A 12,889-nucleotide genomic window follows, 5' to 3' on the forward strand; every position below is an offset into this window, starting at 1 on the left:
TTGTCTCCCTGAACCTCCCCTGCTTCCAGAGACATGGCTTAACGACCCATCCTGAGTCGGCTCAGACCTTGATTTTTCTCCTCTGCAGCCTGGAGCTAGGCTCTGTGTCAGAAACCTGACCCGTCCCAGCAAGGGCAAGGGTCAGGCCTCAGTGCCTGTCTGTGGACCCAGACACTCCCTCCTAAGGGAACCACCCCAGTTTGGACACACCAGCGCCTGAGCACACGTCCTGCCTGGGGTCCCCCCACTTCAGGTGACCCTGAGAAAGCCTAGGTGGCTGATCCTCTGGGAGGGATGGCCATTAATAGACAGTGGCTTCTTGTCCTTAGATCGTTGGGGTCTGCACTGAGGAGCTACACTCAGCCCAGCAGTGGAATGGGCAGGGCATCCTGGAGCTGCTGCGCACGGTGCCTGTGTGAGTACCCACTGCCCGGGGCCTGGGGGCGGGGGTCCCTCCTTCACCCCACTCCCTGACAGCCCCTGACCAGGAGCTGTTCCCCTGTATTCTGGGCCTGGGGCAGCAAGCAGGGCAGGCTGCAGGCCTGGCCCTTCAGCTCCAGACCCTCAGTTACCATCATATCCCCTTTCCTTGTCCACAGCGCTGGCGGCCCCTGGCTGATAACTGACATGCGGAGGGGAGAGACCATATTTGAGATCGATCCACACCTGCAAGTATGTCTTGAGTGAGGAAAACCTTTCTAGCACACTGTGCCTAGGCCTCTTCCAAATAACACTGGCTTTCATCCTGGGAAAACGGAGAAGCTTTATATGTGAGTGAGTAGAAGAAATATGGCATAATTTGGAACTTGTCCCCTGAATTCTGCAGAGCACATAGGGAGTAGAGCTTTTAGCCCAGGAAAGCTAGTCTCAGACACATATATTTTTGCATTTAAAAAGGAAAAATTTTATTGTATCTAAATTATATATCAGCTTAAAAAAATTAGATCACCAGCAATGAAAGAAAATAAGTGTAGTGGGTATTGCTTGCTTGCCTAGTATTCATTCCCTTACTTCCTCTCTTCTTAAAAGAACACAGGTGCTGTGGCTCACACCTGTAATCCCAGCACTTTGGTAGGCTGAGGTGGGAGGCTCACTTGAGGCTAGAAGTTTGAGACCAGCCTGGGTAACATAGCAAACCCTGTCTCTAAAAAAGATAAATAAATAGGAAAAAACTAGCAGGGTGTGGTGGCCTATACCTGTAGTCCCAGTTATTCAGGAGGCTGAGGTAGGAGGATTGCCTGAGCCCAGGAGTTCAAGGCTGCGGTGAGCCATGATGATGGCATTGCACTCTAGCCTAGGTGACAGAGAGAGACTCTCTCTCTAAAAAAATGAGAGAGAGAGAGAAGAACACAGGCTTCTTTTCAGGGAGCCACCCCATGGCCACCACTACCCTGTAATAGACAGTGGCTTAGGTGATGTTGACCCCATGGCCCAGCTACAGGGGTGAGCGCTGATTGGTCTCACAGTCCCATCCCCACTTTTGACACATTTTCCATCTTGGGCAGTCAGATTCCAATCCTGCCCTGGATAGGTTGGCATTCCTTAATGTGAAAAGGGATCTTTAGACATATAGGCCTGCAGTTGCCCACTCACTGTGGCCCACCTGGAAGAATTTCAGTGTTATCTTTGCTGTTTTAGAAACACTCCTTTGGCATGCAGGTGAATTTTGAAAGCCACAAGAGCATAACTGCCTCTCTTACGGGTTGCTCACGAAGCAGGAGAAGCAGGCTAATACTGTGCCTGCCATGTATCTGGTTCCTTCTATTCTCCCTACCAGCTGCAGGTCATTGCTACCTCTGAACCTCATGCTTCTGTAAAGATCTGGTAGGCCACAGGCAGCTGCCAGGAGTTCCATGTGCTAGAGCAAGCGAAAAGTGGCAGATGGACGTTTAGCCAGCAGTCCCTGGGTCCTTCACTGTAGACCTGTGAGTTCCTGGGCATAAATCCTCTTCATTCACAAATGATGCTCCTCTGTTTTCCTAATGCCTTTAACAATGAAATTTTCAAATTGCTCCCAGGATCCTCTGTTATCTCTACTTTAAACTTGGTTTCCTTATAGCTTCTGCTTATGCAAGAACCAGGAACCATGAAGGCTATGTTTCCCTAAGCCCTTGTTCTGCAGCCACACTGGGATCCAGCATGGGGCACTGTGGGCTGTTGTTTGGCCCTGTCATAAGTGCCAAGTACTATGAAAGAACCTGGTCCTTTGAACTAGTAGGGTAAGCACACCATCCTTTGTCTGCATGCCGAGCACAGTTCCCTTCCTAGTCTTCAGGCTCTCCTGAGACCAGCCAGCAGGACCTAGAGCACCTAGAGGCCTTTAAAAGCAAGCAAGGAGCCTGTGGGGAGAAAGCACAGCTTTCTTCCTGGTGGCACCAAGTATGGACTCCTCTGTGTCCACTTGTGTCTTTCTGGTGCCTGCTTGCTGTCAGTTCACTTTAGAGCTAGCTAGTGTCCCTGTGATCCGAGCTCTACCACTAACGAGGTGTGTGCCTAAATAGGTCCCTTAACTTCTCTGGGTCTTAACGCTTTCTTTTTCCTTCTAAAGTAAGTAGGCCGGACCTATTGAGCCAAGAGATGTCTGTCCTCAGATGTTACCTAGGTGAGGGGCCTCAGGGCAGCCAGTGAAGAGGGAAGAGCTCAGGCTCTCCCCTGAGCAAACCAGGGCCCACATGCTCCCTGCCCAGAGCACGCAGAGCTGCCTCCCTGCTCAGAGTCTCCAGCTTTGCCCAGGATGACGGGAGCCCTGGAAAAGAGAGAGTAGAGGGGGGCATCTGGAACAGGGCCACCGGTCCCAAGAAATAAGGATAGTACCTGCACTTCCGCCAGATAGGCTCCCTGGCTGAGCGCGGGCCAGTGTGGTGCCTGAGGAGCCAGGGGAAGAGGGGCAGGTGGGCAGGGGAGAGCAGACTTGCTGAGGTGCTCAGTCACAAGGAGCTTTGGCTGTTTGGGGGCAAGGTTGCTAGAGCTTTCCCAGTGATCTTTAATCCAAACCTCAGCATCACGGAACTATGTTTTACCAGAAAATCCAGGGATGTTTTGAGTACAGCTCTCCCTTGAGGCCATTTGAAGAGTGTTTGGACTCAGCAGTGCCAAGGGCGGTACAAAGGCAGGGCGGCCAAGGGGTCTGCAGATAGTCGCTATCCTCCAGGCCCCCATTTCAGTCTAAGAAATGGAAAAGAAATTCTGTCCAGAGTCCTTTGCCACACAAGTGAGCTAGGGAAGTCCAGTCCTTGTGCTGTCCGGGGGCGCTTCCCTGTGTGACCACACCCTCTAGCTGTTCGAAGGGAAACTGCAGGTGTGGCCTCTCCCGCCTGTGGCAAGCTCCCGCTGTCTTCTGTAGCAGTGACTGGGGGTTCTTCTTGGAGGATCAGAAGGAGAGGAAGGATCGTGCCTTTCCTCAGGGAAGTAGGTCCTATCGTGGCCACATCAGTTTCATGGGCCAGTGTGGAGGAGGCAGAGTTGGGGCTCTGAAACAAGTGTGAAGGCCATTGCACCAGAAGGTTGATAGTAGAGAAGCTTCCCTTGGGATTTTCATTCCTCCTGGCTTCCCCTAATCCTTGGTTCCCCTGCAGGAGTCCAGGGGCTGGCAGAGACCTTCATACATTGGTAACCAGGGCAGAACAAGGTCAGACGCCCTGCTTTTCCAACAGCTGTCCCATGCTCAGCACCTACAAGGGCTCAGTAAATACTGTAAGGGCGGTGGCTGGGAGGGTGATAGTGACCTTGGGCCACCAGTTCTCTGAAGGAACTCTGGCTCTTTGGTTCTTTTCAAGCAGGAGAGAGTTGACAAAGGCATCGAGACAGACGGCTCCAACCTGAGCGGTGTCAGTGCCAAGTGTGCCTGGGATGACCTGAGCCGGCCCCCTGAGGATGATGAGGACAGCCGGAGCATCTGCATCGGCACACAGCCCCGGCGGCTCTCTGGCAAAGGTGGGAGCCATCGCCCAGCTTTCCTCCTTCCTTTTCCCCAGGCCTGGTTTTTAGGTTCTCTAGGATGGATCGCTAACAAAAACAGCCCATTCAACAGTTTATTTCCTGGCCTGATTTAAACAGCAAGTGAAGTCTTCCAGCAGGGTGGAATTAAGGGAGCTTTATTGGCCCATTTCTGGCTGTGTTTCCTGTGTGTATTTCAAATGCACCACCAGCAGGGACTATTGTGTTTTAGATTTGCCCCTTGCAATCTAAGGTCACGAAGGTGAGTGGAAGCCATAGAACAGTTACAGGAAAAGTCCACAGTCCACCCAAGTGCAAGAGAACAAGTGTCGGCCACCCACGTAATTGACACAGGGCCCAGCTCTGGCCTGAAAGCCATGCCAAATCCAAGGATCACTCTGGCCTCGGGCCCTCCCAGGCATTCAATAAGAGAGGCCTGAGTGTGAGGCCAGCTTGCAAATGGTCCCTGGCCCCTGTCCTGCATATACAGGGTAAGGGGCTGTGGTCAGGGCCCCTATACCCACCATGTTCCTGGTGGGGTTTTGGGGAAAGAGGACATGGCTGTCCCGTTGGAAGCTGCCCAGGCTGGTCTTGGCTATAGAAACAGTTGTGGTTTTTAGCAGAGGGCGTCCCTAGCTAACTCCAAAGGAAAAGCAGCCACTTACATATACGTATGTTTACAGCTTCTTTGTCTACTTCCTTTCTCTATTCTCTATCTTTTCTTTTTGAAGAATAAGATGCCTACAGCCCTGTATAAAATACCTACATGTGAGATAAAACTTATAAAAGGTCTTTTCTTTCTGAAAAGGACAACTTAAACCCCTAGTGCAAATATTTGAGCCCTTTCTTTCCTTCCTGCTTGTTCTAATGGTGTGCCAAGCCTATCAGAGGTTGAGAGAGAAGGTATGTAGTTACTAGAATCATTTGGTTGCTTTTGACAAAAGAGGTGATTTAAGGAGGGAGGCATAATCTTGTCCAAAATTTCAATCATTATTAGCTATATTTTAAAAATTACAAAAGTAATCCACGCCACTATAACAAGTCAAACAGAAAAGTTAGTAATCATCTCCTCCCCACTGTAAGGCCACTCTTTGAGCAACTAATGTTAATTTACTTTTTTGTATGTGTTTACAGTTTGCGGATGTAAATCTTAGATCAAAATCTCAATATAGGGGACCAGACTAGCAAGCTTCACCCCAAAGACCAGCAAAGCACCTTGCAAAGAAATAATCCCACCAAGAAACTCCTCTTTCACCTCCTGGCTCTTGGTAGCTCCATGGAGAGGCAGAGTTCCCTGGGATAGGCCAAGGTGGGAAGATGATCTCAGCATCCCACTGACCCAAGCCCAAGGGGAAAGGGTGGCAGGGCTGGGCAATAGTTGACCACACAGAATTCAGAAAGGTGTGTATGAGGCACCTGCTCATTCATGGCAGGGCACTTACAGCCCTTACTCGCATCCATTTCAGTGGGAAGGGTCCCTGGTGGTCTAGGGCAGTGGCAAAGGCCTTGTCAGTCAGTCACTGTCTGAAGCCATGTTAAGGGCAAACCTCAGGCCTGTGACACAGGAAGGAAAAGGACAGTGAAGAGTGCTCTTCTGAAGTCCAGATGCCAGAGTGGTCTTCTGCAAGAATGGCGCTCTTTAGACCAAAAGCTTCTCGAGAGCACGGTGTTCCTCACAGTCTGCACTCGGCTTTCATGTCTGGCTGTCTAGAGTGGGCTTTTCCCCAGCATGTCTGCTGAGCCAGATTTCCAGGGCAGGGTGGGGGTTGCTGGGAGCCCAGAGGGCCATTGGCAACTTAGTGGTGTCATTGCAGACACAGAGCAGATCCGGGAGACCCTGAGGAGAGGACTCGAGATCAACAGCAAACCTGTCCTTCCGCCAATCAACCCTCAGCGGCAGAATGGCCTCAACCACGACCGGGCCCCGTAAGTTCCCAGTATCCCATGGTTGGGACAAGAGGACAGTTTTGTCCTGAAGGGCCCGTCCCTGTGGATTGCATGAGAGAAAACAATGCCTCTGGCCCTTGCTGGATAGACCCAGGGTGTGTGGGCTTAAGGTTAGGCATGGTCCGGGGCACACAGATCTGTGGGTCATAGCAAAGGGCCTCAGAGGGGCCCCAGTGCACCATGAATATAAACATCAGTAAATATTTACATGGGCTGAGTGAACAGGAGGCCAGGTTGGGGCAAGATCTGACTTGGGGCCTCCCAGCCTTGTGGGAGCCCATTGTGCTGAGCACAGTCCCCTCCTTATCTCGGCCTCGGCCAGAGTTGCCCTTCCTTCCTTCCTGGAGCCTGGTCTCCGGCTGATAGCTGCAACCCTGGGGGCCTCCCTGTCTGGCCAGCCCCACACTGGATGCCTGCTGCTGAGGCCCTTCTTCCTGCCTCCCTTCCCTGGGGCCCAGGGAAGGGAAGGGAAGTCCTTTGCAGGCCTCTGCTGCCTGCCCAGGGGCCCTGTAGCCCTTGGGAGAGAGACTGTGGCCACCCTAGAGGTCAGATCTGCTTCCTGACAACCTCTCTTCCTCCGATAGGAGACAAATGATGGGAGGGCTGGAGCTAGGCACCCCTCTCTGCCCTTAGTCCCCGGGTAGCTCTGGGGAATAGCTGCTGGTGGGGGTGCCTGGGAGCTGGCAGCCCAGAGAAGAAACCTTGCCCACCAGGGGGGAAATTGCTGTGCTTTGGGCTAAAAGAGAGGTCGACTAATCCTGCAAGACTAGGGTGATCATCCTTCTTCTAATGAGTCTTTATTACACACTTGCTGTGTGGCAAGCTCAGGACCCAGGGGACCATCTGGGGTGCACGGGCTCTTCCTTTGGAGGAACATGAGTGAAACAATTAACTTTCAATGGCATGCGTCTGGCTGTAGATGCAAGTTGTTGAAAGTGGCTGCTGCTTTGGATTCTAGCTCCAGTTGCTGATTGTGGTCCCCAGAAATGGTAGTGATTCAGTGCCCTGTAGAAAAGACGGGTCAGCGAGATCTGGAGTAGTTAGCGGGGGCATCTTGGAGGAAGAAGAATGAGAGGGGACCTTGAAAGCACCTTAGAATTTTACCAGGTGGGAAAAGGAGCTGAAGGGGATGGCTCAGGCGAGGCCTGGCTGGTTAAAGTTAAGCCTGCCTCCTGGGAGCAGACTGTGGAGTAGGGAGAGTTGCTCTGGGAACAGGGCTGCCCCGGTTGGCTCACCTGGTGAACCTGCCATCCAGAAGCCATGAGAGTGAGCTCTTTGGCAAGAGCCTGGAGAAGCCTCCACCACCACCTCAGAGCAGCTTTCAACTCCAGCCCATGGATTTCTCTAGCCAGCTGCCCTGAAGTAGGTGGGTTGAGGCACCGTTATCTTCCCCTGGCAGCAGCAGATGGCCTCGCTGGCTCGTGGGGCATCTGGAAGCTCTCTACATGGGAGTCTGGACCTTGTCCTGGGGCCATACTCCTTCTCATGCCCTGCCATGGCTTCTTGCTCTGGATCTTGTTGGCACTGATCGGAGGCCAGAGGTACTTGTCGACTTAAAATCTCTAGCAGATTGCCTGTAACTTGGAGACAGTCTCAGCCCAGATGGTCCTCCCACCTCTGGAAGGCCAGGATTTCTGGGCAGAATGGCAAGGGTTCCTACAGAGAACCCCATTTGCCCCTGTTGTACGTCTGGGACAGGCCTGAGATCTCACTCCCTGGCTTGGGTATACTTCCAGCTGCTGTACCCCTGGACGTAGCAAGGGACATGAGGCTCTGGGTTCCCAGATACACGCATAAGCCCAGACTTATCCACACTCTGACCGGGCAGTGGGACATTTGGTTCTGGTCTGAGGCCTATCTGTAGACACAAGGCAGAGAGGCTGCAGCCTCCACCCTTTGGCCTGAATTGGCTGGGATACAGACAGATGGGTGGCAATAGATCAGAGGCGCCAGCTCTCTGGGGTCATCTCCCGCTCCCTGCAGCTTAAGTACCCAGTCAGGTCTCCAAAGTGCCAGAATCTGTAGTCTGAGGGAATCAGGACGTTTCCTCTGAGGTTCTCAGTGCTGGTTACCAATTTGTTAGCAATTGGTTGAAAATTATTCCTCCTCCTTTGCCAAGAACATTCTCCAACACACCCCTCAAGTCTCTCAGACTCTAGCTTGCTGTTATCTCAGGATTGATGGTGATGGACCCAGTTCAGATTAGCAAGCACGATTGTAATATCTGTGCTGCCCACCCTGGGACCTGACCCCGTTTCAGATGTACCACATGGATTGCAACTGAGAAAGCCAACCCAAAATGTGCTGGCACCAGTGTTTGCTGCTCTCCCTGTGAGGGAGCAACCAGCGTGGGTCTTATTTTGTCTGCGTGTCTGATTTTGTCAGGCTTTCTGGGTGGGGGAGCTCTGATGCATGGGTCTTCATGGGTCTGTATATGGTCAAAGGAGGATGCGGAGATAGGTCAGAGGCTCAGAACAGCTGATCAAGCCTGGGCATTTAGCAGCTGGGTTCTGGCCTACTTGGGGGAGCCGGGCACTTGCTCTTTTCACACTTCAGTAGTAGCTAACACTTACATAGTGCTTATTCTGTGCCAGGTAATGATCCAAGTGCTCTATACCTACACTAATTTAATTCATCCTCGGCCGGGCGCGGTGGCTCACGCCTGTAATCCTAGCACTCTGGGAGGCTGAGCCGGGGGATCACTCGAGGTCAGGAGTTCGAGACCAGCCTGAGCAAGAGCGAGACCCCCGTCTCTACTAAAAATAGAAAGAAATGACCTGGACAACTAAAAATATATATAGAGAGAAAAAAAAATAAAAAAATTAATAATTCATCCCTCATAGCTACTCTATGAAGTCAATAATTTTATATATCCCCCTTTTACAAATGAGAAAACTGAGGTACAGAGAGGCTAGTAGGTAACTTGTCCAAGGTTAGAAAGAGTGACAGCTAAGGGCCATCTCTCAGCCATTAAAACAGGTGTGATCCTCCTTACCCCATTCTCAGGGACCCCGTGAGGGACACACAGGGACACACAAGACCGTGTCTTTGGGATGATAATGACCCTCACTGGTGGAACTCATTTAACTAGTTGTAGCATGAATAGGGACCTCTCATGTGACACTGAGGACAAGGCTAAAGCCCCATGTTAGAGGCTTACTGTGCTTATTTAGCTCTAGGGAGGATATGCCATGAGCCTCAGTGATTCCAAATGCCAGAAATAACGAGCTGTGTCATAATTGGCTCATTTATACCAGAATTACTTCTTGACACAAGGCCTTGTTTTATTCAAGTTCAGAAACAAAACAACCCTATCTCTGGCCCCTCTACCACCTCAGGGCTAGGGGATTTCTTTCTTTCTGAGGCCCTATTTCTCGGTTCCCAGAAAGACAGGCCCCTCTGGGTAACCTGCTCCTCTCCCACTCTCCGTTGCCAGCCCTCCTCCCACCGCCTTCCCGGAAGGAGAGTCCTTGGCCCTCTTCGGGGCTTCTTCAGCATTTCACAACCCTTGCATTCCAGCCGTGAAATTTGTATCTGGCTTTTCCCAAGATGATCGGTTGAGAAAAGCCTCCTTCAGCTTGCTGGCGCCTCCCTTCCCACTGCCTGCTCGGGTGAGTTTGGGAAGCACGGGAAGCAGCTCCTTTGTGCCACTTGAGGACAGCCTGGCTTCAAGACCTTGCCTGCCAGCATCTGTCAGCAATCTAAGGGGGGAAGTCACTGGGCATGCTCTCTGTCTGGGTCACCTGGTCAGATATGGACTATTCTATGGAGTGCTGGCTTTAGCTCCCCGGCCTCCCCACAGTGGCTTGGAGGCGGGTGTGGTCAGGTGCGTTGCTCGGGGAGGTTTGCATTTCCATAACCTTGTGCTCGGATGCTGGGACCCTGCCTCAGTATACCAGTACCTCCTCCTCCCTCAGCCAGTGACCCACCGACAGAGGTTGTGGGACCTTTAGGAGCTCTCTGGGTTGTGCATCCTCCCAGAGAAGGGCAGCATGGATACTGTGTATGTACACGTGTACTGGAGGGGGAAGGTTTCTGACTGAGAGAAGCACTTTGTAGTTGAGGCACCTCTCAAAAGCAAATTCACCATCATTGCTGAGCCAAGTTTCTTGGTCTTCTGGAGTTGCACTAGCAGCTTTTAAGACCTCTTTTTTTTTTTTTTGGCCTCAATTTCCTGGCAAATTTAAGATTTTGTAGCATGAGTTCTCCTGTTGTGACATTCTCATCTGCAACACCTCCCCAACACATACACACCCCCACACACGTGTACACATATATATTTTTTTTCTCTACTTTTATGAGTGTCTCTGCTCCCATCTGTTTGGCCTTTTGGATGGGGTGACTTTGCTACCTCTAATTCCCATCTTGAATAGCTTGTAACCTGGCCAGGGAGTCATCCTTTAGAAAATTATGTTTTGTTTTGCTCAGCCTATGAGGTCCATGAAGATTAATTAGAAGAAGAAAATATCTCGTTTGCATCCAACCTACCAGTGAATTGGGGTGAAGGAAGGTGAGTTTCCATCTGGGGAAACAGCTGGGCTGTTATGGTGCCTCTAGCACGCAGGGGCAGTGTTGGGTAACCCTGCTCCAAGGGTCTGTCATGTCAGTGCTGGGGCCAGCCTGGAGCCTGCTCTGTCATGCTGGCTTCCCTCACCACTCCCACGCTGGGGAAGTACAGTTGTTTGCACTGGAAAGAAAAACCCAAAAAGAAACAGCCCTGCTCTTAGGGCCGCAGCCAGGCTCTGCAGGGCTGATGGGAGGAACGGCCCAGGCCTCTCTGCTCTCTGCTTCCTTTTTGCCTACCTCACTGTGATCCATGTTGTCATGCTAAGTGCCTTTCTCAGAAATACACATTTCAAAGGGCAGAACAAGAGGCTCCACAGCATATCTGGTGAGGGTAAATTTCTGTTTTAACTTCATTCTTTGCTCCACTTCCCCAAAGAGATGAAGCCATGGCCATTGTTAACACCCCAACTTCAGAGTTCCTGACTGACGCTTTGAATTCTCAGTCCAAACACTGCATCCCCCTTCCTCAAGTTGCACAATCAGGAGTATTTTTATCGCCCATCCTTGATCCTCAGTGTCACCCAACACTTCAGCAGTGAGTCACTTTTCCAGGGAAGGGAAAAGGAAGGTTCAAAGGTAAGAGCTGGAGAAAGGAAATGATTCAGTGTCTCAGAAAAAGGAAAGCCAGGGCTTTGGCCAGAACATGCTCATTCGGGAAAGCAGGGAAAGCCCCCACCCAAGTCAGAGGGCAAGGCTGGGATGGAGGTCCCTTGTGCCCAGAGGAGTTAAGAGCTAGGTGGGAGTCTTTCTGAACCATTCTGGTTTGGGGGGGAGGGGGCTGCCCTGTAAAATTTAAAAAGAAAAAAAGTTGACCAGGCAACCCCCTACCCTTCACGCAGGTTATACTCACCCTGTCTTCTTTAGCCACACTCTCTCCCACCATTCCATCATCGCAATGGTGGTTCACCATTGAACCACGCAATGGTTCACAATGAAAATAATGCATTTTATCATTTGGTTGTTGGTATTTACCTATAACCTTTTGTGGCCTTTTACTCCTGGTATCATCCCTGTCAGAGAATTTGTCAGAATGATCAGGTGATACAGCCCTGTGCTTAATAGTAACTTTGGAGGTGAGCTGGTTCCCCTCACCCTCTACCCCACACCCCTACCTTTTCTCAGTCCTGCCGTGAAGGGAGACCTGCAGGTGGTTCTCTTTCTGGAAAGTTCAAAGCTTTCATCAGCGATCAGAAAGCAAAAGGAATAATCTCCCAGCCGAGAGGCAGAAGCCAGAGGTTGGGCTGGGCTCAGCAAGCCAAATCCACTTCGCTTCTGAACAGTTGCCAACCCTGATGCCCTGGTTCCTGTTCCCAGGCGTCCCCGAGGAGAAGGCCCCAAGTCGTGTGGCCAGCGCAGACGTCATGACTGTCACAGGACTGAGATTGTGACTAAAAGGAGTCTTGGTGGTTCAGCTCCTCTCTTTCCCACCCGTGGATAGAATATGACCAATACCCTTTAGGCTAACTTGGAAAAATTAAGACTTTTCCATTTCAAGAGACCAGAGTGGAGGGGCAGCATGAGTAAGACCTTGTCATTCTGTAACATGTAGGTAGGATGACCAGGGTATGTACTATAAACACTATAGTACTAGAAATCAGGAATCTATCTTGACACTGAAAGCAGAGGGTATGTTAGGATAGGTGAAAAATCACCTTATGCAGTGAGAGAAGTCTAAATATAGAACGTGTCATATAGACAAGTGGTAAAGACTAAATGAAAAATTTAGACCCATTCCTGAATTCCTGAGGTGTGCATCTAAACTGTACCATAAACTACTCCTTGGTGCTCCCGATACAGTAAGAATCCTGGGCTGGACAGGTTCTTGTGGCTGAGCAGGTAGTTTTATTGCGCATTGCCAAGTGCCAGTCTCTGTGTTGTGGGCTCCTGTTGTCCCCATTTTGCAGATTAGAACACTGAGGCTTAGCTAGATTGTATAACTTATCTAGAGTCAGTCTGCTGGAAATAAGTGTCAGCTGATATTTGAACCTCAGGATGTTTGACTCCAGATCTGGGCCTCTTTACCACTGTGCATTGCCTGTAAAGGTGGATAAAAGTGGAGATGGTGCCTGCCAATTCACAGGGAAGAAAAAAAAAAAAACCTGGAAAGAAGGGCCTTGGAAATCTACATAGCAATGCATAAAGTTGGTATTTTAGTTTGCCTGGAAACCCCTGAAGGTGGCAGGTCAGAGGAGACCGTTTGGCTGAGAGAGGCATACTGAAAAATAAAGTGAAATCTGCTAGAGGATACGCTCAATCAGAATGAATGAGGAAGACATGGGGTATAGGAAATGGGATCCAACATGAGAAGGAGGCAGGAGAATCACAGGGTGAAGGGGAAGAGGGATCCCAGATGGCAGCTGTGCAGCAAGAATGGAAGGCAACCAACTCAGATGGGAGTCGGCTGGAAGGATCCTCTGGAGAAACGTCTTTAAAAAGATAA

The 12,889-nt window shown here is 50.8% G+C and overlaps 1 protein-coding gene across 2 annotated transcripts in view; it reads left to right on the plus strand.

Moving 5' to 3' along the window:
• SUFU (SUFU negative regulator of hedgehog signaling) overlaps positions 1–12,889 on the plus strand; it is a 104,915-nt gene that overhangs the window by 66,390 nt on the left and 25,636 nt on the right. The window contains exons 5-8 of one of the 2 annotated variants that reach the window (XM_069461095.1): positions 330–415; positions 600–672; positions 3,777–3,933; positions 5,751–5,862. In XM_069461095.1, coding sequence (XP_069317196.1) covers positions 330–415; positions 600–672; positions 3,777–3,933; positions 5,751–5,862 — 428 coding nt within the window. The remainder of the gene's footprint in view (positions 1–329; positions 416–599; positions 673–3,776; positions 3,934–5,750; positions 5,863–12,889) is intronic. The other variant, XM_069461096.1, reaches the window with a different exon arrangement.

Source organism: Eulemur rufifrons, chromosome 28 (assembly GCF_041146395.1).
Source record: "Eulemur rufifrons isolate Redbay chromosome 28, OSU_ERuf_1, whole genome shotgun sequence".
Lineage (NCBI taxonomy): Eukaryota > Metazoa > Chordata > Mammalia > Primates > Lemuridae > Eulemur > Eulemur rufifrons.